Source organism: Pholcus phalangioides, unplaced genomic scaffold, assembly GCF_987345545.1.
Source record: "Pholcus phalangioides strain wild (caught in Gottingen) unplaced genomic scaffold, Ppha-v1.0 ptg000028l_1, whole genome shotgun sequence".
Lineage (NCBI taxonomy): Eukaryota > Metazoa > Arthropoda > Arachnida > Araneae > Pholcidae > Pholcus > Pholcus phalangioides.
The window spans coordinates 2,333,595-2,358,124 of NW_028301618.1; the positions used below are offsets into that span (position 1 = coordinate 2,333,595).

The 24,530-nt window shown below is 36.3% G+C and overlaps 2 protein-coding genes across 4 annotated transcripts in view; both read right to left on the reverse strand.

The window, feature by feature from the left end:
- Positions 1 to 3,641, reverse strand: part of LOC149067738 (uncharacterized) — a 35,733-nt gene extending 32,092 nt beyond the window's left edge. The window contains exons 1-3 of the mRNA XM_089252173.1: positions 3,338 to 3,641; positions 2,982 to 3,049; positions 639 to 727 (exon numbers count right to left, since the gene is read on the reverse strand). Of these exons, the coding sequence (XP_089108299.1) occupies positions 639 to 727; positions 2,982 to 3,031 (139 nt within the window). The 5' untranslated portion in view covers positions 3,032 to 3,049; positions 3,338 to 3,641. The remainder of the gene's footprint in view (positions 1 to 638; positions 728 to 2,981; positions 3,050 to 3,337) is intronic.
- A 7,289-nt stretch (positions 3,642 to 10,930) lies between these two features.
- Positions 10,931 to 24,530, reverse strand: part of Sap130 (Sin3A-associated protein 130) — a 48,187-nt gene continuing 34,587 nt past the window's right edge. For all 3 annotated transcript variants that reach the window (XM_089252037.1, XM_089252039.1, XM_089252038.1), the window contains 8 exons: positions 23,622 to 23,738; positions 20,377 to 20,498; positions 18,100 to 18,187; positions 16,115 to 16,209; positions 14,257 to 14,385; positions 13,534 to 13,637; positions 11,491 to 11,625; positions 10,931 to 11,340 (listed from right to left, as the gene is read on the reverse strand). In XM_089252037.1, coding sequence (XP_089108163.1) covers positions 11,191 to 11,340; positions 11,491 to 11,625; positions 13,534 to 13,637; positions 14,257 to 14,385; positions 16,115 to 16,209; positions 18,100 to 18,187; positions 20,377 to 20,498; positions 23,622 to 23,738 — 940 coding nt within the window. In that variant the 3' untranslated portion in view covers positions 10,931 to 11,190. The remainder of the gene's footprint in view (positions 11,341 to 11,490; positions 11,626 to 13,533; positions 13,638 to 14,256; positions 14,386 to 16,114; positions 16,210 to 18,099; positions 18,188 to 20,376; positions 20,499 to 23,621; positions 23,739 to 24,530) is intronic.

Here is a 24,530-nt window from a genome sequence, read left to right on the forward strand (position 1 = left end):
GAATAAATTTCAGCTGTACGAATAAATTCTTTATAACGATACTTTTCCCCGGTCCCTTGAGTATCGTTTGAGTGTTTCGCTGTAAAACAAATTGATTATTTGGGAGTTATTTCTATAGACGTTTTTGCGCATTTCAATTTTCTGGGCCAATTCGTCAAAACAGGTTTCACAGAATTACTAGATAGGAATTCAAATTTGATGAAAGAAATGTGGGAGTTATAATTCTACGGCGAATTCTTAATGATTCTAAAATGAACTATCGTTATCCACTTGTTGCCTGCATGATTCTAAAATCTTACGAATTTTGAGATGCAATAGACTTGGTTGCATAAAACGGGAGAGGGAAAGTACATCTCAATAGATGTCAAGGAAGGTAAATTGATAACACTTGAAAGCGCACAGTGAAATACAAACTCATAGGCATAGAAGAAAACAAGTATCATGAAATCGACTAATATCACAGAGTAAATTGTCGTGCAAAGTTGATTCGATATTACAGACAATGCACGAATAGAAAAGGCAAAAATATTAATTCAAAAAAGTTTATTGCACTAGAGACAATTACACAATGGCTGTGTAATTGTCCCAACACAATTACATTACTTGAAGAGAAGTGATGCAATTTGTTATATACTGACCAAAACTATAAGGAACAGGTGGTTCAATCTGCCTGATAGATTTTGTGTCCTTGGCTTCCCACAGGATCTTCGCCCCGCCATCAAGCTCTCTGCAAAAAAAATGGGGGGGGGGGGGGTTAAGAGAAAAGCATTGTCAATTTGTGTTAATGTTAATTAAATACAGTTGATATAAACTGGTATGATTGGAAATCGCCAATTTGGTGGCAACCTCGTTCAAAAACCCATACACAGACAGGAAGGGAACAGATAAAAGAAATTTTTTGGAAACAAAGTAGGGAGTTTTCATAAATGCAAGTACCATCGTAGGGATGTTTATCCCTTTTGGAAAAACATACATGACAGCATGCTAGCTATTGCCACTTAGCACAAAATCATCAATTGTCACCAAACAAAGAATTATCAGGTCAACTTGCAACCATCTTTATCTCCTAATATCGGTGGCAGTGCATTACTACACTCAAATTACTGCAACAAGAAATTGCCATCAGGTCAAAAACGAGACAGATAGACTGAAAGGAACTATGGTCATCTGCTTTGTAAGATGCCAAACTGACGCTGAATTTTAGATACTCCTGTCATAATCATACCATGCATTTTTGACACCAAATTGGTGCATTTTGGCTTGTTTCTTTCTGCAGACCTTTGTTTAAAAAAACTAACTAATTTATAGGCATTGCACTAAAGCAAATATTTAATGCTATAAAAATACGCTAAACAAATACAAAACCACAACAAAAATGTCCAACGAGGTGGCTGAAAAGTAGCATATTGAAGTAGGCATAAATTCAAAGAAAATTTGCCAAGACAAAAAAAAAGCAAAACATCCAGTGGTATGATTATAACAAAACATTTCCTTTCTGATTCGGCCCAACAGTAAAAATTTACTTTTTCAGGTGACATCATTTCAGGGAGAAAAACATGGGCAATGAACTTTTTTTGGTTAAATTCTTTGGGGCAATGTTTCTCAACCATTGGGTCGCAGCCCAGTACCAGGTCCTAACACTAGTCACACGGGGCCCCGTGAGTGATCAGTTTCATTTTCCCCATTAGTTTCTCGAACCGCTGCTTTAGGGGATAATACCCCCCCCCCCCAATAATAAAGATTTTACCAATCATATCGAAAAATTCAGGAGATGTAAGAAATTTAAGTCTGGGAAAAGAAATTCCAACACTTTGCAGCTGTGCGATTGAATACCCACAATCTTTCCATTTTTCTAGTGTACATGGTTTGTCTCGTAATAAATTATATTATGACATATCATACACACATTACCAGGAAAATAAAGAGCGTGAGGTGTGTAAACCACACCCGTTAAGGAGAATGCCTGCAATCTAAAGCAGTGGCTCTCAAACTTTTGGCACTCGCAGCTCCCTGCCATGACGTTTATCTGTGGCCCCCAGAACAGTCGCAAAAAAAATTGCATACATGCAATGGCACAATTCTCTTGCGCATTTCTAGTGGTTAATCCCAAGTACAAAAACATTCACAACCACTGATATAGATGATAAACGGCATAACCAACAAGAAATCCAATATAAATACAAATGCAGAGGATACGTATACGGCACCAGACATTTATTCGGCATACGCAAGACGACTTGCCAGAGATGACATCATGCTCCTTGCCAGATCTTTTCTAGACATGCAACACTAGACGATTGTTCGATGCCACACAGTTTTGATTGAGTCACGTCACTGGCTTGCAGTAATATATGAAAACACAAATAATTATCCCATGGTGAGACTCATACAATTTCACTTTTATTTTGCCATGACCCGGGATGATTATTATAATTTGTGTTTTCACAATACAAATTTACTAAACATGGACCTGTGAAAAGCTAGAAGCCCTCCAAAGATCCCAGCATACTGGGTCCTGTTTCAGGATGTGGGGGATCACAACAGGTTGCGCGGGGCTGGTGGCCACACTTTGCTTGCTAATCTGCCACCCCATGCAGCAAACACATCTTAACCCGTCAACCTCCAAATATAATAAAAATGAATCAATTGCCATGACTGCTCGTTCCTCTGGGGGGGGGGGGGGTGATTGGACACTTACTATCAGTGAATGGAAAAGAAAAATAAATCGGTAATCATCCAAACAATCGAAGACGTAAGCAAGGAAGAAACAAAAAATTTGCATCATTCAACAGGGCTCGTACCATCAACCTTCTGATTGGCAGTCCAACCCTCTACCAACTGCTCTAACAGCGGATGCTGACTAGAGTCCTAATTTAATTTTTCACATATTGTCACAAATGAGAAAGTGCTCTCCGAATGAACACCCAGTAGCACCGTATATATATATCCACAGCGAAATACAAAACATGATTCAATCTCACCTCTGTATAAGCGGTCGCAATCTGATGGCCACACGTATGTTGTCCGACATTATCACTCGTGCTCAACGCTAAAATAAACGGAATATAAACAAATTTAAATAAATTATTAAGAGCCATTTAAATACATTTTTTTCAAATATATAGATTTGAATTAATGATAATCAATCTTTTTTCTTTCACTGCAAGCTTATCATCGATCGCCCTGTCCATAATTACAATTTAACACCAGATACAGTTCCGATAATATATCACGATGATAAACTTCCCGAAAGAAAAAGCATGAAAATTCATATACAAAACTTGAAACAATAAGGCTAATTGATTATTCCGATACAGGACGCGGCAAGAGATATTACCCGTTTTGTATATGAATTAGACTTGATACACTGATGACAGTTGAAAGCTCGACAACGAATGAAGTAAAGTTATGCCCAATACGAATATCAAGAACTCGAAGCTACGTTTTTGAATGAACGAATGACTGACGCAATGAAAGTTTTGTATACCGAGACGAATTATATCCGAAGAAATCGATCGCTCGGGATACAAACAAAAAACCGTGGTGAAAATTCAAAACAGCGCCATCGTAACTTGTAGCACTAAGTTTTATCCGGTCTAAAGGGAACTATGGATTTTATGAGAGACTACACTTTGAGAAAATAAACATACCATCTGACCTGTCTTTTATCGTATGTTCTCCTCGTGTGCTGAGAGAACAACTGAACTACTTATCATCCAATTTGTCATAATTTGTCAGTTTTCGTCATTACAGATGGCAGCACAAATACTACATATATCAAAAAGGAGAAATTATTTTTTTCCCATCTGTCGTCTGCTTTTTCTAAGTTTGTTCGTTTCGGTCGTCTCCTCATGCACCGAAAAAATAACTGAAGTTCTCATTCAGCTCAGTTTGGGGACTCTGATCGTAAGGAACCGAACTGAATGAAAAATTCTGCTCCTTTGACATTTCACCGCAGTAGTCGTCACTGTTTTCCGAATTAGATGGCAGCACCAATACTATCGATTGAAAGGAAAAAAAGAAACAATCCCAAACAAAATTATACAGGGTGGTTCTTTTAATGCTTTCTGATATTTTTCAAGTAGAAGTGCTCTTGATGTGTGTTTCTACATCTACACAATAACAATAAACGTTATTTCTAATTTAGAGATTTAATCAACTTAATTTCAAAAACAGCGTTTGCGTGTCGCATTTCTATGCAACGATTTTGGGCCCCACAAGAAAAGCGCCCTTGTAAGAAATTCAACTCTTGAGGGAGGGGGCTGCGTTAAATAGCGAAAACTTTTTTGTACCTAGCCATACAGTACAAGTTACCTTTAAAGAATTTATCCGCGGTGCGGAAAACGACGAGCGTAAGATTCCATGATTTGATGTGCATGGGATATTAAAGCGTACGAGGCAATAATGTTGCGTTTTTTCACATTTGCATATTCTGCTACGCAGTTCTTGTAATGTACAGTATATTTCGTATTGAGATGTGTCGGACCGCAGCCGTTTCGTTCAACCTCGTATCGCGCTGTACTTTAGTTCTTGTATTAAGCCGGGTTTTCCTAGCAATAGGTTTGTTGCGCAGCGTGAACCGAATTAGACTATTTGACGCCGACGGAAACGTGTTACATAATCCAGCTACGCGTTTGTGTTTTCCTAGCGAGGCGCATCAGATCAGGGTGGCTATATAAAGTATATGGCTCTGGTTTGAAGGGAAGGGAAAGAAAACACAAGAGTGAGTCATCGGCAAAACCGCGGCGCACGACGCATTTGACTGCGGCCAATCACGCCCGATGTAAAGCGCTGTCGTGAGGCGTATTGCGCTCTGTAGGAAACAGTCATGCTTCTTTTCTTATTGGTGAGTGGACGGCGTGTCGCGCTGGGCAAATCACGTTGCGCGCGGCACAGGAAACCTGATCCTAGGAAAACCCGGCTTTACTCGGTGTTCGTTGTGTATTGAGTTGTGCCGCGCATTATGTAAAGCGTATTGGAACCGAGATTTCTAGCATATTGTGATTTTAGGGTCACCAGATTCGAAAACACTTACAGGAGGGCACCTACACCCACTGAGCTATAAGGAAAGGTTTACTTATAGCTCAGTGCCTGCACCCTTGGCAACACGTCCCTTTCCCCCAGTTTTTACAAAGGATGGCACCACTAATCAGACGTACGCAGAATTTTCTCGAAGGGGGTTTTTACGTTTTTTCCTGCAAAATAACACAAAAGCGTGTCATTCGTTCATTCAAAAACGTAGCTTCGAGTTCTTGATATTAGTATCGGGCATAACTTTACTGAATTCGTTGTCGAGCTTTCAACTGTCATCAGTGTATCAAGCCTAATTCATGTACAAAACGGGTAATATCTCTTGCCGCGGAATAATCAATTAACCTTATTGTTTCAACCTTCGCTCAAAAGGAGGGGGTTAGAACCCCCCCCCCCCTGCGTACGCTAATGCCACTAATAGTGACAAAAAATAAACGATTCCTTAAGAATTTTAGATCAGAATTTACCTGTTGTGAGCAGACAATGGTGTTCTCACAAAATAGATGTTGCAGTTTTTTCTTCTACCAGAGCTATTTTTCGAACCGTCTTTTTCATATTACCCTGGGGCAAGCTGGGCCATGGTTAGCATAGCATCTGCCCTGCTTGGAAGGAACTTTTTCTATTCTGGGAATTTATATGGGGGTTGGTCAAATCGTGTAAAAATATGTAAAACAAGAAAAAAAAAAAAAGAGAAATTCATGTAAATGAAGAGATAGATGTGTGTGTGTGTTTCAGAGTTTGAAAAACTTTTTCTTTTCCCCAGGAAAAATTTTTTTTTTTTGGAAACTTGAAACGGGCAGTCCAATGAGAAACGCTCACTCTAGTTGATATAACAGCATTCTAATGTTGAAAATAATTGCGCCACTGACTATTTGAAACCAAAAATCTAAGCGACAAGGAGATACTCCAGATGAACTTGAATGATTGCAGCCTGGACTAATGAATGAAGCATGACCTTAAGTGTTGATAAGTGCACGGTCAGTCATTTGGGCTCGAACAGTTTCACTTATAAGTTTAATGGTGTCACTATTCTCGTTGATGAGCAGCTTAGGCTTTCTGAACATTATTCAGCAGTGGTTAAAAAAAGTGTATAGAATGCTCCATCTCATTCTAGAAAAGCTCTCTTCGCATTCTCCTAAAGTCATTCTTTTGCTTTTACGAATCTTAGTTTGTCCTGGACTGGAGTATGCTGTAAGGTTTTGGAGATCATAATTACAGAGGAACGTAGACTTGGTTGAAGGGGTGTGCTCTCTTGTTGGTGCACAAGGCTTGAGATATGAAGACAGACAATTTCTTTCATATATTTACATTGGAGGAACACAGTTGTCTGGGGATAGATTAACGTGTTCAAAATTTCTAACAGGATGGACAAAGAGTAATTAATACAAGTCAATCAACTGCTTCGACACAGGAACACCAGTACCATTTAGTAAGGGACAAGTCCAAGTTGTGGTGTCACACAGAGTTTTTGTTCAGTAGGATTGCTAATAAATAGAGTAGCACCGGGAATCGTGAATTCTAACACAATTGACACTTTTAAAAATTATGATAAACATATTGGGATAAATTGAGAAGCTATCAATACAAAACCATCATCTTTTTTTATGGGCTGTGTAGTATATAGTATTATTTTTTTCTTTCGTGATATTCATATGCTTTTACATTGGGTTGCTGTCTTTTGGTTAAATTTGACATCCTTATTTTTCTCAGCCGTCTCTTTGGGAAATTTGCCTGTTGAAGCCTTTGTTTTTGTATGAAAACAATAATTTGCCATCGTAGCTGGAGTTCACCAACACGAAAAGCACTAAACAGTAACAAATGAAAATTTTAAGATTTATCGAGGTACAAATAAAATAAAACAAGAAAAAAACCACAAGTCGCAGCTATGAATTTTCTGCATTCCAACGATGCTATGGCGGGTTTATTGCATAATGATACCAATTATTAAGTGATGGATTATAGTAAGAATAATAATATAAAAAGGTTATAAAATATAAACAGATGGAGAAACAATACTCCAAATACATCAGAACCTTGATTATCCAATGTTATTGGGACGAACATACACCGGTAAATTAAAATTTATGAATAACCGAATATGCATTAATTTCAAAGTTCAGTATCACCTGATTATAATATACATTTTTCGCTTTGCAACTCCATTATTTCTTATACCACCATTATTTCTGATGAGTGGCAAATCATATTTGCTTCCTCAAAAGCATCGTTGTTGCTTATTTGTACTAAGTCTTTCTTTTCGCCATCATTAACATTTTCATCAGTAGGGTAATCTTGGATTTCAGACGAAACTGCCTTGTCACTTAAAGGAACCAATGTCAATTAATGAAGGATGAACTAAGGTTGGATAATCAATATTCTACTGTACATGAAGTTGATTTCATTAGCACCAATGCTTAATTACATTTTCACATTACAGAAGTCTATCATAACGCCATATTGTTATATTTTACTTCTCTTTTTTTGGACAAATAACCAGTTTCATCTCTTCTCATTGAATGTAATTGTAGGGTTTCGTTATACAGTCGAGCAAACTTATAATAAAATTAGACATTACTAAGTATCGGTTATAACAAAAAAAACATTTGTCAAAGTGGACCTGCAACATCAAAATAATGTTAAAAATATAGCTTTGAAGGAATTGCTTCATATAAGAATATCGGATATAACAAAGTTTTCTACAATAATGGAACTTTTTTCTATTAAATTAGAAGTTCTTTTAAGTAACAAAGTCTGATTGAGAAGTACCACTGCACTATTCAGAGAAAGGGTATGGGTGTGTACTGTCAGTGCTATATATAGCTGAATATGGCAATCTCTAACTACACATAGCGCTGGTTCTGTTCATTACTAGAGCTGCTTGTATGAAGGTAGATTGGCGTAAACCACAGTCCAATCTATGTTCAGCGCTTCCCCATTTTTTGTGAATATATATAGCAAGACTTCCCAGAATATTCTAATAAAGAACCACTTTAAAGAACTCAACAGGCAGTCCAAACATCATTATCGATAGTTTGCCTCTGATGTAAGTTGGCGAAAACAGACTTTGAGAATTACAGACTTACAGTATAATTCAATTTTTAAGTCTATCTGAGGCATAGGCATTCACCAAATTTTCTTGAGCGGGGGTTCAGATTTTTTTTCCTTCTGGGGGGGGTTTAAGTTTTTTCCTGTCAAATAACATTATATAATCTTGACTTGGGGGGGGGGGACCCCAAAACCCCCTTTGTGTATGCCAATGATCTGAGGACCACCTCCAGAGTCCGCAAACCAAAGGTGAAATGCTACTTCAAGAGAATTCCGTTCATTAAACTGGAGTATTTATTGTTATCATTGGTTAAAATATATTGGGTATTGTGGTTATTTTTCACATTCTTGCATGGCTTTGTTACATCCGGACTCGACTGTGTGTGTGTATATATATATGCTATGGTAAATGTGATAAATCTGGTTAGTATACATAACTGTTGACCATTTTGGCAAGTTTGATAAATTTCGTAAAATTTTATTATTTTTACCAGCAATTATGCATAATACCCAAGTGTCATTGGCAAAAAAAATTGATAAATGCTGCAAAAATTATCACTTTTATCGGTACTACCATAATACCAAAGTGATGTTGGTAAATATAATAAATCATACTAAATTCATAAATATTGCCATTTATTATGCATCACCATTTCATATTGGTAAACATGATAAATCGATCTCACATCACAATACGATTTATCATTTAGATGATCATAGTTATGAGCCAGAGTCTTAACTCTGAACCAGTAACTGAGTTACTGAATTTTTCCAAACATCCAGACATAACTCCTATTTCAAAAATTCAGAAATCAGACCTCGATATAACGAACTCCTATTTGTCAAATTTTACAACCGTACCTTTATGTAATGATCTCTCATTCAACAAATTCTAGGATTGCACCCAGATACAACGAACTCCAATTTAACAAATTCTTTGATTTAATGAATTTTTACGCATATGCAATCAGACCTCAATATAACAGACTCCTACTCAAGAGAAATCAAGCAAATGAAAAGGCAGATTGACGAAATCGCTATAAATATATAATATATATATTGCTCCATATTTGGTAATTAGTATGGTGTAATAAAACTAACATATGTCAGTTTGTGATGCCTGCTGTGAGTTAATGTCATACACACTTTGAATTTGTGAATAATAAGTGTGCATCTAACTATACCTTTCACTATGGTTAAAATATTAAGTGCTTCTACTCATTTGAATTCCGAGGTACACATGTGTACCTAAAATTTCTAGCCACCCCGAATACTTGCAGAAAAATTTTCTTTTCTGTTACAGTCTACAAGCACTAAAAAAAAACAAACTCGACAAATATTTTTTTTAGCTGCTTTTGAAGTTTCGGATTTCAAGAGGTTATTTACCTATATAATTCATCTAGAGCATTTATCTATCATTTATATGTTTATCTAGGGCAGCAGTTCTCAACCCGTGCTTTGCAGAGCCCTTGGGGCTCCGTGTACACTTCCCAGAGGCTCCTCGACGAAAATAAAACAAATCAGTAACTTTGATTTAAAAAAAGGCCTACAGGGTTCCACCATAAAAATTATATGCAAAAAGGGTTCCTCGATTGAAACAGAACTCCGCCATAGAAATTATATACTCAAAAGGGCTCTACGAGTCCAAAAAGGTTGAGAACTGCTGCACTAGGGTATTACACATAATTGCTAGTAGAAACAATGAATTTAAAGTGTATTTTGAAATTAACCAGATATCCTTGGGTACTATGCATAATCAGTGTCATCTTTAGAAAAATATTGACTTGATGAGGACAAATAACAATTTACAAAACACTGACATATGTTTCGGCACTCATGGGTGCCATTATCAAGGTGGAAGAACAAACACGCTCTGTCTCAGTGAAAAACATAGTCCGAATGAGAGTGTGTGTGGTGGCAGAGTAGTTTCATTCACTTCAGTATTTTTTATTCTCAGTTTTGACATCATAGTTGTCGCCCTCTATTATCAGTGACGTCTGAGAATAAAAATACAGAAATGAAGAAAACCAATTGACCACAGCAGACGTTTTTTTCATTCTGATGTTTTTTATTGGGACAAAACGTGTTTGCTTCCCCCGATAACAGCACCCAGGAGTGCCAAAACATATATTGGTACTTTGTAAATTGTTATTTGTCCACATCAAGTTGTCAATATTTTTTAGGGTTTCGGGCAGAGTTATTATTTTTGATTAAGTGTCACCTTAACGCATGGGTCTACCTGGGTACAGTTGGGGGGAGGGGGTGTGCATAAAAATTAAATCTAGTTGAAATCTGAAAATTTTTGAAAACAAACATGTCTCACCAAGTGGAGGGGGGACTCAGAAAAATCACTTTGGCAGACGCCCAGAATGCTCTTTAGACGGCTCTTGTATAATGACTGGTAACAGTCATAATTTTTTTAACTTCATCAAATTTACCAATGGCACTTGTGTATTATGGCATAATTGCCAGTAAAAGTGATAATTTTTTAATATTTATAAAAATTCACTAATGACACTTTGCGTGTTACGCACAATCGGCCATAAAAGGGATAAATTTATCAAACTTATCCAGACTGTTATTAATTATAAATAATTACCATTATTATGCATATAATTATTGATTTATAACATTTACTGTAACACATATATGATACTGTTCAAGTTTGAAGTCTTGACACTCTACAAAGTGGCCAGCTAGTTTCTAGCAACTTTGCAACGAGTCTAAACTTCTGGCTTCGACTGCAACAGGTGGCATAAGCTCACTTTCAAGTTTAGATTTATACACACACACAAAGTTCTTATAAATATTTCCCATAACAAAAGAAAAAGAAATAAAACTGTGAATACATGCATCACATATACACCAGTAATTTTAATTTCAGATGCTTCAGATTCTCAACAAAATTACCCTTTTGCTTAATGCAATAAACAATATATAACACAAACAATATGCGACGACAACAGAACACTTTTCTTATATGTGATTAAATCAAGTTCTAGCGTTTTATCCTCTGAAAAAATAGAGAAAAACATCACAAACGCTGTGACACCATGCCAGTGTTTGTTTGCATAGATATTGCATATTCTTGCGTGATCATTCACTCATCAGGAATCATGATTTATCCTTCTTCTTCAAAGGTCTGCGGCTCGCATATTTATTGACTATATCCACGACGTGCGCTTTGTGATCCATCATTTTCATGAGCTGTTGCTGGCATTCCGTTGCTTGCTCTTGGGCGATTTTGCTCCGCTGAAGATTTCCCTATTTATGAGCAAGAATATAATGAGCGATTCATCTAATTTATTGATTAAAAAAAAAAAAACTAATTTGTTATTGGATGAACTTAGGGGACGAAAACCCGCTCAATTAGATTGCACTTGAATCTTAAGAAAATTTGATAATCTTATTTACCTTCACCAAATCAGTCAATTTACCAATGAGTTTCTTATCTTCGGAACTGACATCGTTGCCAAAAATCAGAGATGGATTCTCCTCCAACTGCAGCCAAACAGACAGCCTTTTATAAATGCTTTCTTCATACTCGATCTGAAATTAATAAAGATCATAGTTGATGAACATCATTTCAAAACGGGTTTGACATGTTAATGATTACTGTTCAAGGAAATGGACATCAGAACTAGCATTTTTAACCTGAAGGTTTACAGAAACATTCAGGAGTGTACACAGGGGACATTATACAAGTAGACACTATTAGTCTTGTTTGTAGTAGACACTATTAGTCTTGTTTTCTCTCAAACTAAGCACAACTCCAATCCATAGCCAAGGGAAATTTAATACCGAATGAGTTATGTCGGAAGTGTACAGGTGTAAGTAAAAGTCTGATTGTAAGTAAGCGTGTATCTAGTGTTGTGTGAGAATTTTTATTGTTGCCATCTATTTTTTTTCTTCAAAACATTACAACAGCACATCAGTTCAAATTCAGACCTCAGAGTTGGAATTTACAGAAAACCAATTTCAGCCGACCACTAACTATGCCGCCAGTGGGGTTTGAATGCGAGTCTGCATGATACGAGTCCATCACCATGACCATACAAATGGACAGTGGCTTCTTGACACTCCCTTTTTTCCAAGCTGTCTACAACCAAAATCTATCGCCGTCGAGAAAATTCACAACCATTTTTTAACTGGAAGAGGTTAGTTATGTTGAAATTATTTTGATGTACATACAGCATTGTGCTGCCAGAGATAAGCACATTTTTTTAGTCATCAGTCAAATCGGAGTGTAGTGTATATGTATGTATATATATGTAGTGGGTCTGGTGCTCACTGTGGCGAGACTTTTCAAATGGGAAGTCAGCTCACATTCGTGACTAAAAGTCAAGTCAGGAATCGTGGAAAACCAACTTCAGCAGACCAGATAGAGTGACACATGTCAAGTAACAATCGTTCATGTGACCAAATGCTCAATCACACTTTTTTGTGGATGGGGGAACTTCCTGCAGTACCACAATGAGGGGCACCATATATACAAATAGAAATACAATGCCACAACAGGCAAATTGCCCAACGTGGTGGCCGACAGAAGAACATCATGGATCCCCGAGCCATTTTTTGGAGGCCCTACCTACTACTGCTACACCACACATACAACCCCCCCCCCCGCGGAACCCCCAACGAATCGGTACATGCGAGAATGTGCGTGTACGTGTAGTGAAACCTGACGTGAAGTTTTTTTTTGTTTCTCTGTAATGCTTGTTATGTGTAGTGCTGCCATCTGCCACAAGTTTTTTTTTTTTTCCAAACTATGAGTGAAGTGTTATGATTGAATGATTTATCGTTGTCGTTGTAGGACTGTTGCTCTCTGTGGCGAGACTTTTTAACGGGGAGATTGGCTCGCATTTGCGCCTTGAAGTTGGGAACCACAGAAAACCAACTTCAGCCGACCACCACTGTGGGGTTCGAACCCGGATCCTCGCATTGCGAGTCCGTCACTATAACCACTCGACCACCACAGCGGTGCTGGAAGCCTCAGGTTTGATAGGAAAAGAACTTTCCTTACCAATGGCTGAGATCATTATGGCCAAGAGAGTAAAAAGTCGTCTGGAAGTCTTTTGTTGCAGCTATAAAATTTAATATCCATGCATATATAAATTAGTAAAGATTTCCCAAAAATTTTATGCTTGCTGCGCCCTTAGGAATTTAAAATGCCTCGTGGCACCTTTCCACAATTTCAAGGCACCTCCAGGGACACCCTGAACAGCTGCAACATACTGTTTGAATCACAGAATGTTACTACAAATCCTGTTATGGCTTTGGACAATCTCTAACCTAAGCAAAATAAGATAATTTCTAAGAGTTGAAAGCAAAAAACCATCGAAATGGTAGGAGCTTTTGACCTAAATGCAATACTAGCAAGAATCTCAACTAAGACTGAATGTTACGATTTAGATTTATATACATATTTAGACGATAGCAAAATCCACATATACAAACCAAATCTTCTATCTGTCCAGTCAAATGATACACCTTCCAACCATTGGCTTCTTCCAGAATGTTCTTTTGATTCACGATTTCGCTTATAGAAGAGGGTTTCTCCTCTGTGGGGGAGGGGGGGGGGGTGAGAAAAAAAATTTCACCATCAAGTAAAAAATGAGATACACAGAGCATAAAATGGAGGGGGGGGGGCGGAGACAAAGTATTCTTTCTCCATTATTAATTCTTTTACATTATAAATGCCATTAATATATGCATTAAGAAATGCCGTTCTTCTGAAAAGCGCAAAGCATACCTTAGCATCAGTTTATAAATGCCCCACATTTTGCTGCTAACATATAAAATAAAATGAAAGATAACATAGAAAAAATCGCTATGAATTAATATTCAAAATGAAAGGTCCACCACCCCCTCCCTCAAGATTAAGGATTACACTGTATATTTTTATATGTCACAACATAATAGAGTCGACACTCATTATAATGACCCCAAGGTTATATTGACCGTTCTATTACAACCACCAGAAGGATATGACCCAAATCTTTTCATATAATATAACGACTATTCAACATAATTTCCGTTAAATAAAATGACCACTCAATGTAACGTCTGCTTCTGAAGAAACAATGAAGGTGGCTATAACGAGTATTGAATATATATCATAATGTATGAAATCTATGCTCATCATAAGGAATTTCAGATAAGATTTGAAATAATGCATACCTTTTGGTTTAACATCACTGTAACGATTGAAATGGTTATGGCGAGATTTCCAGTTGGTCCTGTAACTGCTCAGAAGAGACATGGAAGGTCTTTTGCCAAAGGTGACCCATTTGACGCTTTCATCTTTCTCTACAAAGAAAAAAATGAAATACAGTAAAACCTTTCTTTTGCAGACACTTGCGGGACAAAAAAAGTTGTTTGTAAAAGAAGGGTGACCGTATCAGAGGGGGTTCCTGTATTGTAAATATATAGTATTATCAATAACTAAAATGGTTCTTTATTTGAAAATTGATGAAATTCTGACACTATGAGATACATTTAGTCATAGTTATTGCATAGATACGAAATTTAAATTATAAAATAAATATTATATAAAGTTTACATACTGCATTAACATTTTTTGGAAAAACTGATCAGTCACAGTGTGATGAGTTTTACAGAGTATTTCAACTCTTTCAAAATGTATTTTAAGCTGAAAGACTAAATCCAATGACTTCCCGTCATTGCATTTACTGGAGAATGTATTTAATCAATGCACTGAATTCATTTACAAGGGCACAAACTCTAATTTTACGTTTTTCTCACTGTATTTTAGACAAAGTTTTTTTTCTCTTAGTGATAGAGAGCGACGATTATACTAGAGCCCCCTGGCAATATTAAACAGAGGAGAAAAATTAAAATACAAGAGTAAACAATCAGCAACACATGATTTCAGATTTTAAACGACCATTAGAGGTGCCAAGCATTAACAAATTTCAAGCCAAAATTTCATTAAAAAATAGTCAAATACAAAAAAGCTGATCAAATATTTTAACTTCTGCTGCACCATATAGTGAGCATAATTTTAACAAAATTACAAGTGGTTATAGGTGTCTGTACGGGGGTCTAGTCCAATGGAACGAATGATGAAAATTGTGTCCATGACTGTATCTGAGGGTGATAGTTAAACAGGGGTTCGAAATATATAATTTAAATAGGTTTTTTGCTGGGATATTTTTATTTGGCCTTAAACCAGGGGTGACAGTTAAGAGGGGTTTTACTGTATATATATATACCATACTGTATATATATAGCTATTACCCGCGGCTTTGCTCACATGGATTTGGTAATCTGAAACTCCCCCCCCCCCAAGACCCCTTCAGGGGTTGAATTATGAAAAATCCATTCTTAGCGAGACCCTACTTTATAAAACAAAACTACCGACTAAATTTCATGTTTATATCTTCAGTGTTTTTTCATCCCCCCTTTTGACCCCTTTAGGGTGGAATTTTGAAAAAATACAGTCATAATGTGTGTGAGTCTCTACATTATAAAATACTACAACTGGCTAAATTTCATATTTATATCTTCAGCAGTTTTGGCTCGGCGATGACGAATCAGTTAGTCACGTCATGCTATTTTATATGCATAGATCGTCGTTCTGAATGTCAAAAAGATTAGGGTAAGGCTATGCCATAGACACGGTTGCAAGTCAAGTTTTGATACGAATACGTTCTTTGTGCCTTGAATTGCATGGTGGGTATTGACTGAATGAAATTCAGCATCAAATTTTGAGATTTAATAAAACCCACATAAATGTTTGAAATTTAAAAAAATCAATAAATGTCGCTCTTTAGATAGTTGTTAAACCTTATGTTAAAATGTAAATATTATGTATTTACCAACCGATCCATTGGTATTCAAACTTTCACAGGTAATTATGAAAAATGACTTTCTATGTGCTACAGTGGATCCTGATTATGTTTTCGTTTAGTACGAGCCATTTTCGTGGTCCCAATTCTAATACTCATCTACTTACTCTAATTACTATAATACTTCGTTTTTTAAAAACATTATCAGTAACATTGATCGTATATACCTGTTTTAGGTTCTTTGGCCACCAAATCTTTAGTTTCACCCTCAAAGTTTTCTTCTCCATCTGATGAATGAGTTTCAATGAGTTCGTTGGCAGCTCTGACGAAAAATAAATGAACAGAAAATCAAAATAACTGATCAATCAGACTAATAAGACCTTTTCATTGAACATACAGCAATATGTTAATGTTATGAATGAAAAATCTGAATGAACAAACACAGCCTCAGCATGGGCTGGTTACAAGATTGTTTGATTATTTCTCTAGTATCACTGTCATTTTCTGCACGAGGTCTTACTTTCTGCAGATCGGGCCTTTTTAATAGGTTCCTGATTTTTATTTTCGTATCTTTCACTGAGAGGTGAATGCGCTAACCTGTCAATATGACGGTATTGATTCCTCTGGTCTTGGTGTAATTTTTGTTATACCAATGTGTCAGAAACCATTCTGATGACTGTTTAACAAATTGGTGTTTACATTTGAGCAATTATAGAGAGGATATAAATGTGACTCCAGTCTACATATACATCACTCCAACACTATGACAAGGATACATTTTAGGAGATACTTTTCAGCAAATTAAAAAAGCCGATCAAGCAAGTTATTATCTCTCATCTAATCATATCCCAACAATGATGGCCAAATGGCAGATAAAGAAGAGGTTAGAGGTTAGCTACAGAGCCATCATTTCAACTTTTGCCGGGGGGGGGGGGGGGCAAACAGCATGTACTAAAGCTACACACACACACACACATGTGTATATATATATATCATTTGTAGTGTTTTTCAAAAGCCAGGGGGGGCCCCCCTGACCCCCCCCCCCTAAATGATGAGCCTGGTTAGCTAATGGGAAACCCTAAGTCAGCATTATTCAACACTTCAACATCGAGTGACCTACTCAGTATGTCGGGACAGGACTTGTATGGGACACATGCTATCGAGTGACGTACTGAGTACGTACGTCATGGCAACCAACTGCATATCAAAATTTTTAATCCATTATATTATTTTCAATTACATATTTGGTATTATTCGGAAGAGGAATAATGTGGCTTTGTACAATCGTAACTATTATATTATTTTCATTTATCATATTTTATTGTGAGTGATAAACATTTACTAATTAACATTTGGGGATCCGAGATATTATTGTAAAGAGTATGTTTTAGCCTATTGAGCTAAAACGTCTGGTATAATTGAGTTAGCAGTTCTTTGTTACAACTACGAGGCTGAGCTATAAATCCAATTTTTGGGAGCAATAGAAAAAGAAAAAAAATCTTACCAAAGGAAATACATATATACACACACACATTTTTACATAATACTATATTAAAGTAAGAATTTATTTACAATCATGGTTACTTTTACTGCAGAACATTTATTGCACAAAAAAATACTGTATACAGTGGTGCCTCACAATTGGATACTAATCCACTGCCAAACTAATACTGAATCATCACTAATTAATGCCCTACCATTCAAAAACTTGAAATGGTAGGGGGACAGTATTTTTTTTCATACGTCTATCCAAGAATATTAAGATTGCCCAACATCGTAAAATTTGAGCACTGAATTTTGCAGCAACTCTGCAATTGGATAATAAAAATTAAAAAAAATTAAAATAAATACAGATGCACTTTTGAAACATGAAAGCATGCACAACAACAACATAGTAATGTTGTGCAATAAATGTTCTGCAGTAAAAGTAACCATGATTGTGTTTCCCACTTTTTTTAAAATTCTTCCAGATTGTTCTACAGTAGCACTGATTGTTCTGTTACATACGTCACAGATTTCGCCATATTCTGCTTTGGACTATGATGAAATACATGAAATGAATTTGATGTCTGCATTGAACAGCTGTGGACATTCATGCTTTTCAGCAAAGAATCAGCAGATACAAAAGTAACAGTAATTCAAAGTGAAATTACTTTGAATCGATTAATTCTAAATACTAATGATCCATACTAAAGAAAAACTAAAAACTTACAACAACTGTTTCCTCGGTTTCTTTCTGGGAGATGTTTCAGCAGGTTGCAAATCTTTACTAGAAATCTCAATAGAACTAACAGAATGACCTGGAAATGATAAAGGTTCTAATTTGAAATTTTCCAATAGAAAAGTTATATTTCACACGGGATCAGAAAAAAAAATACATATTACTTACCCATGCTCATATTTCTGTGAGCAGCCTGCAAATGAATGTTAAAGCTCTTGAAATACCAACTGGAACTAGTGAAAACCACAACATTTCAAATATTATTGTCCTTAAATATGGACTTGATTACCATTAGGGTGGGTAGAGGGGGTGTACTCTCCTCTGCAAAGGAAACGTGTTTATGGTGTGCGATGTCACTCTCCAATGTTCATACAAATAACAAAGGACTGGATACCAAGCAGAGATGAAGATTAACCTATAGAGGGCTGGCATTTTTCCCCGTTAGAGCATATCTGAATGAGATCACCTGTGAATGGTACCTTGTGTATACTTCTCTTGCTGTGTATGTATCAGCAATAAGTTTTGGTACATCTAAAGCAGTGTTTCCCAAAGTGGGCAATATCTCCCCCAGGTGGGCGATGGAATGGGTCCGGGGGCGATAGAAGGCTATGGGTATAACAGTCCTATTCGGGTTCGCTTGAGTTGGGGGGGGGGGGAAATGAGAGAACAAAATTTCTGAGGGGGGGGGGGAGAGGAACGATGGAAAAAGAAGTTTGGGAAACCATGATCTAAAGTAATGAATTTGGCGAAGTCCAGCTGTAATAGTAGCCCAAGAACTTGGAACTCTCTTTAACTGGTCTTCAATGAAAGAAATATCACTGAAGACATCTTTCACACATTTTTTTCCAGAACTTGTCATGAATTTTTGACCGGATTTGTATGAGTATCAGAAACCCCACCAGAGCACATAAAGTACCTTTCATGGGTTCTCAATCTCTTGATATAAATTCAATTAAAGACTTGTGGCGAGTTCTGGAAAGAAAAGAAAATTTGAGAAAATATAAACCTCAGACTTGAGCATTTAAATGACCAGGAACATCCTGCCTAACATCTTCGTGTAGAATTTGAAACACTTCTTTGGATAGATGAGCGGCACAGTGGTAAGATGCTCGTCTTCCACTATGAAGGTTCCTGTCAAGGTCCATGGGTTTGAATCCAGCCAAAAGAACATCAGAAAAAGTTCTTTACCTATCGAGCCTGGAGCAACTACCGATAGATGGCACCTTCATTTCCCACCCAACACCACTAGTTGGAAATTGCCATATGGTGATATATTACAGGAGTTGGTGTGCGGTAAAGTAGGGATAGATAAGTCTGGGAATGAAGCCTTCTCAAATATCAGTTGACTGATATGCTTAAAATTTTTTTTGCAGCTGTTCAACCTGAAAATAATGACACTCCAAATATTATTGTCCATAAATGTTTGTGCTTATGAATTGGTTGTATAATTGCCATCTTGTGGATCCTCCGCTACCTGCATCCACATCAACAACATGTCATGCTTTATACGTAACTTTGGCAAAGCTCGGGTTGAATAGCTTTGAAGACCAAACACACTCCACTTCCCATCTCAGTGTTTGGTCTTCAAAGCTATTCAACCCGAGTTTTGCCAAAGTTACATATAAAGCATGATATGTTGTTGATGTGGATGCAGGTAGCGGAGGATCCACAAGATGGCAATTATACAACCAATTCATAAGCACAAACATTTATGGACATATAAATATAAGTAATATTTTGAGTGTTTATTATTTTCTAGCTACTTTATATCAGAAAATTGTAGAAATATTAACGCTAAAATGTTGTTTTACAAATGTGCTTTATTTGATGGATTTTCTTTTATCCCATACATAGTCAACTAAGTATTTCAAGGGCTTAACATTCAGTTGTGAAGAGGAACATAAAAATATGAACATAAGTAAGGCTGGAATTACACTATAGTTTTCTAAAAGTGCTTTTATAAAACTTTCGTTAAGTAATTATAATTTTGATACATAATATCAAACATGCAATACAGGAATGTGATACATAAATACATTTTTTTGGGAGGGAGGGGTAACAGACCCCAATATTCACAGAGAGACCTCAAAAGATAGTAAAATAAGGACTAGGGGGAATAGCTTTAGTTTCAAGTGAAATATTTTAACTGCAAAAGCGTGATGGAGTTGCTTGTTAATAACATCAAAAATATTCTGCGGACAAAGGATGAAACTCAATGAAAAGAGGAATACATGCAAATGAAAGAAAAAACAAAACCTTTTTCCTTACACAAACTTTTCTCATTCGATTCTGGCTCTTTCTTGATGCAGATATTTGATGATGAAGTCACTCTGTGGTCCTTCTCATTGTCTGGTGCAATCAAGGTAGCCACACCATCGGGTGCCTGTGATCTAAAAAAGAATAATAATCCAGGCTTTAACAAAACAATCATGATAATAAATTGCATAGAGCTAGCTGAAAACTGCAGTGGAACCTGGATGAAACGGATTGTAAAAGACTGAAATAATATTCTATTTTAGACAGATTTCTGTTCCATAAAAGTGCACATCAAAGCATTAATTATCGATGTTACTATCTTCTGATTCTGTTCAAGACTGGATTCCATGTCATAGTGTGTGTCTGTCTTAGACAGGGGACCTACAATTCTCCATGCTTATAAAGAATAATTTGTGTGACAAGGACCGGTTCTCTCGGATCGTTTCACGGATATATTGGGAAAAAAGAACAGCACCTCGATCCATGAGAAGTATGCTTGAGACCATGTGACATAAAGGAGGAAAATGTAAGGAATTTTTTCCCTTTTCATATAGCCAATCACAGGCACGTATTTAAGATATTTTTAAAAAATGTTTAGTGGCCTGTCATGGTGCTATTCGCGTTTATTATTATTGTTATTTGAGCGAGATATAGAGGTTTATGCACGTAACGAGTAAGTGTATACTTTAAGTGAATTTCATCATTCAATTCACATATTACAGCATAAATTTCATCATGAGTGGTTTCCTGCATAATAGCTCAGCAAAATGATAATTTGTGCCTTGATTCCTGAAGGACTGAGGAATAATTTAAATTATGTTCGCCTTCCCCCGCCTTTGATTATTACAATGTATAATTTTGGCAGTGGTCTGTTAAAATTATTTGGTTTTCTGGAATGTGATATTACTAAATCACTGATTATAATTGATCGAGGTCAGCATGCTCAACAATTTAACAAACCATACCTCACTCGTTGATATTTTTCTTCCGATGTAATACGTATATATTCCGTACGACCATCTGCAGCAGATTTAAAGCTTTTTTTTGTGAGTAAATTTTAATATGTTAATTTAAAATTGAGTTTGATCAATTGTGAAATGCTGAGTGAGTTCCTTCTTTGCTGAGTGAAAACAGCATTTGGCCGTTTATTTCGCAAGAAAAATTATTTTTCAGATAATAAAATATGAAAGTATTTCATGTTTTGTGATCGTATCGTGATTATTTCTCAAAAAAAAAAAAAAAAAAAAAAAAAAAAAAAAAAAACAACAACAACAACAACAACACCCAAGTGCAACCCCATTGCAAGTGCAAAATGCCGTAATCCGAATCTCAGTAAGTGGTTCTCCCCACTCCTTATCACATGGAGCAAAAAGGATGCCTGTTCTAGCTTCGGGCTGGTACGAAAATTTCCCTTTCCTCCTTTAACAGCATGGATTATCTGTATCTCTCGGATTATTCTTCACAAGCATTCTTTACCCTCAGGTTTCACTGGACGAAAATAGTGATCTTTCACTTTCAGTGTAAGAGAACAAGAAAAAATGTGCATAGGGGCCATTCAAGTATTACGTAAGAAGATTTTCAGCCATTTTTGACCCTTTCCCCCCCTTGTCAGCAAAACACTGACACCACCCCCCCCCCCCATCAGCAGCTTAGAATATTTCATATCTTCAAAAAAGGGTGGTTGATGACGTAAGCAACCTTCAAATCCCCTCCCCCACCTGTCATCAAAAGTCAGCAAATCCGAAACTGCCCTTCCCCCCTAAATGCTGATGTAATACTTGAATGACCCCTATAAATGAGAGGCATGTGAGTGAATAGCATTATTTACCTTTGACTGGGAATGCAGAAAATTGCCTTTCAACTGAGATCACTGTATGTAATACATTTTGAGTTTTCGGATGAAAGTATTGGTATAATATTTGTTATAAACTTACTTTTTTAACAAACCGCTCACAACTATTCAATTTATTGAAGTAAGTTATGTAACACCATTAGACTGGGGGGGGGGGGGGGGCAACAGTTTGTAGATTGCTTTGAAAGGAATAGACAAATATACATAATAAGAGTTGTGGGGGCTTCAAATCAAGAAAGTAGTTCATTCACTCATTAGTTTGTTAGCAGGCATGAGCTTTTTGCGACAGAATTCAAAAGGATCCTAAATTTTTTTCCAAAATAGATCTTGAGGCACAACTGTACCCTTAATTATATCACACACTGATTTAGAATCACAGTCCAATCAGCCAATACATTTGCGTAGGTGCCAATTCCCAGACTAGAAAAATCTGCAGTTTATGTGATGAAATATTTTGTACTGAAGAAAAAAAAAACGGCAAACAATTGTAGGGGAAAACTGGGGATTTTTGGGGATTGCATAAGGTGACCATACGATCCATTTTCCTAGAACATTCCCATATTATTTGTCTGGATTAAAAAAAATTAAAATGTTCCGTTTCCAACCATATTTTCAATGAAGCCTACTTGAATTTATGCTTTATAGATATCAAGGATTAAAATTATTTTGCCAACTTATTTATAAACACAAAATAAAACTGTAAATATGAATATTGTATCTCCCACACATGTCATATTAAGTTTTTTTAGTAAAATTCATTTCAATCCACTGTGATGTGCACAGTAGCAATCTATTTCCTGCCATAGGTGATTCTTCAGTGTTTATAGCAATAATTAGCATTATATTTGGCAACAATAGCAGATTTCCCAAAATAATAAAATTTCCCCTACTTTCCCTGAGAAAATCTTGTTAGCCTTAAATTTCAAGGGCTGAAAGAATATTTTCTTTAAGGATTTTCATTCAAGCGAAGCACAATTTTAGGATTTTTTCTATAAAGGTACAGAAAATTGGAAGAATCTGGTTTCTGACTGGAAGATATTAATAATGCTTTCAGGTAAATCAGAAACACTGGCAACTACACATTTGAGATAATATCGCATTCCAAAAAATTTCTCACAGCACCTTACACATCATGACGCATTGTCTGGGAATCGTGTTTATCATTGCTTTGAATCAAAATCTAAAGAACCTAATCAACAGAGAAAAGCACCCCCTCCTTTTGATTTGCAGGTTTTCCCTACAAGTCAGAAACAAGAAATAGTATATCCATGACATTATTCTTCTCACTTTATAGCCTATAATAAATTTATGTCTGAGACCTTCTGTAACATGGCATGTGTCATATTTACACAAGCATACATTAAAATATTCAAGATGATAGGTCTATCTGAATAATACAGCTTACGGGGATGGTTTAGGTGAAATGACTCTTGCAACTCCAGCAGAGTATTCATTACCCACAGTATCTTGTTCAGGAGTGGACAAACTTGCCATCAGGTTTCTCTTTGCTGCACTAGTGACACTGAAAGAAAGACACTTTCTCAAAATAAGCACCTAGAAAGTCACTTTTACGATCATCATGATATCTAGGTTTAAAACACAAAAATATGAGAAACTCATTACAACTATCCATGCATTTTTTTTTTCTGGATGAGAAATTCAACATTTTTTTTAATCGATTGAAAATTCCTTTGAAAGAATAATAAATGATATCACAATACAGTGGAACTTTGCTTAATGAGTGGTTTGGTTAATGAGCAATTTGCATTACAAGCAAAAATTTGAATTTTATTTATTTTTCCGTTGTCGTAACAGCTGATGATTTTTCACTTTCGTCCACACATGTGCTATAAAATTGTAGGTAATATTCTCCCCCTACAGTCTGTCAGTGTGCCTAACTAGAAAAAAAAAATGAACTGCTGTACGAATGTCACTGTTTAAGATATGAAACTAGATGTACCATCGTGTAACCATGCGTTTGTGCACTTAAAGCATTTTTTATAGTTGTGCTTGGAGAAAACTGTGGGCTGATTGCATTCTTGAATGTGATTTTGAGGGGCTAGCACAAGAATAAGGAGAGATTGTGATCTTGGGGAAGACCATGGGACTGAAGGTCACATAAGTATGCCCCTCATTCAAGAAATAGTAGAAGAACATAGTCATATCCACAGACAAACTGATGAATCTCCATTGCGCACCTAAGCAAGAGGACAGGATCTCATCTGAGGAAGAAGAAGAGAAATGAGGAATCCCTCACTTCAAATGAGATTAAGAGATGTGTTGAACGTGTGGAATTCTGTGCAAAACTTTGTAG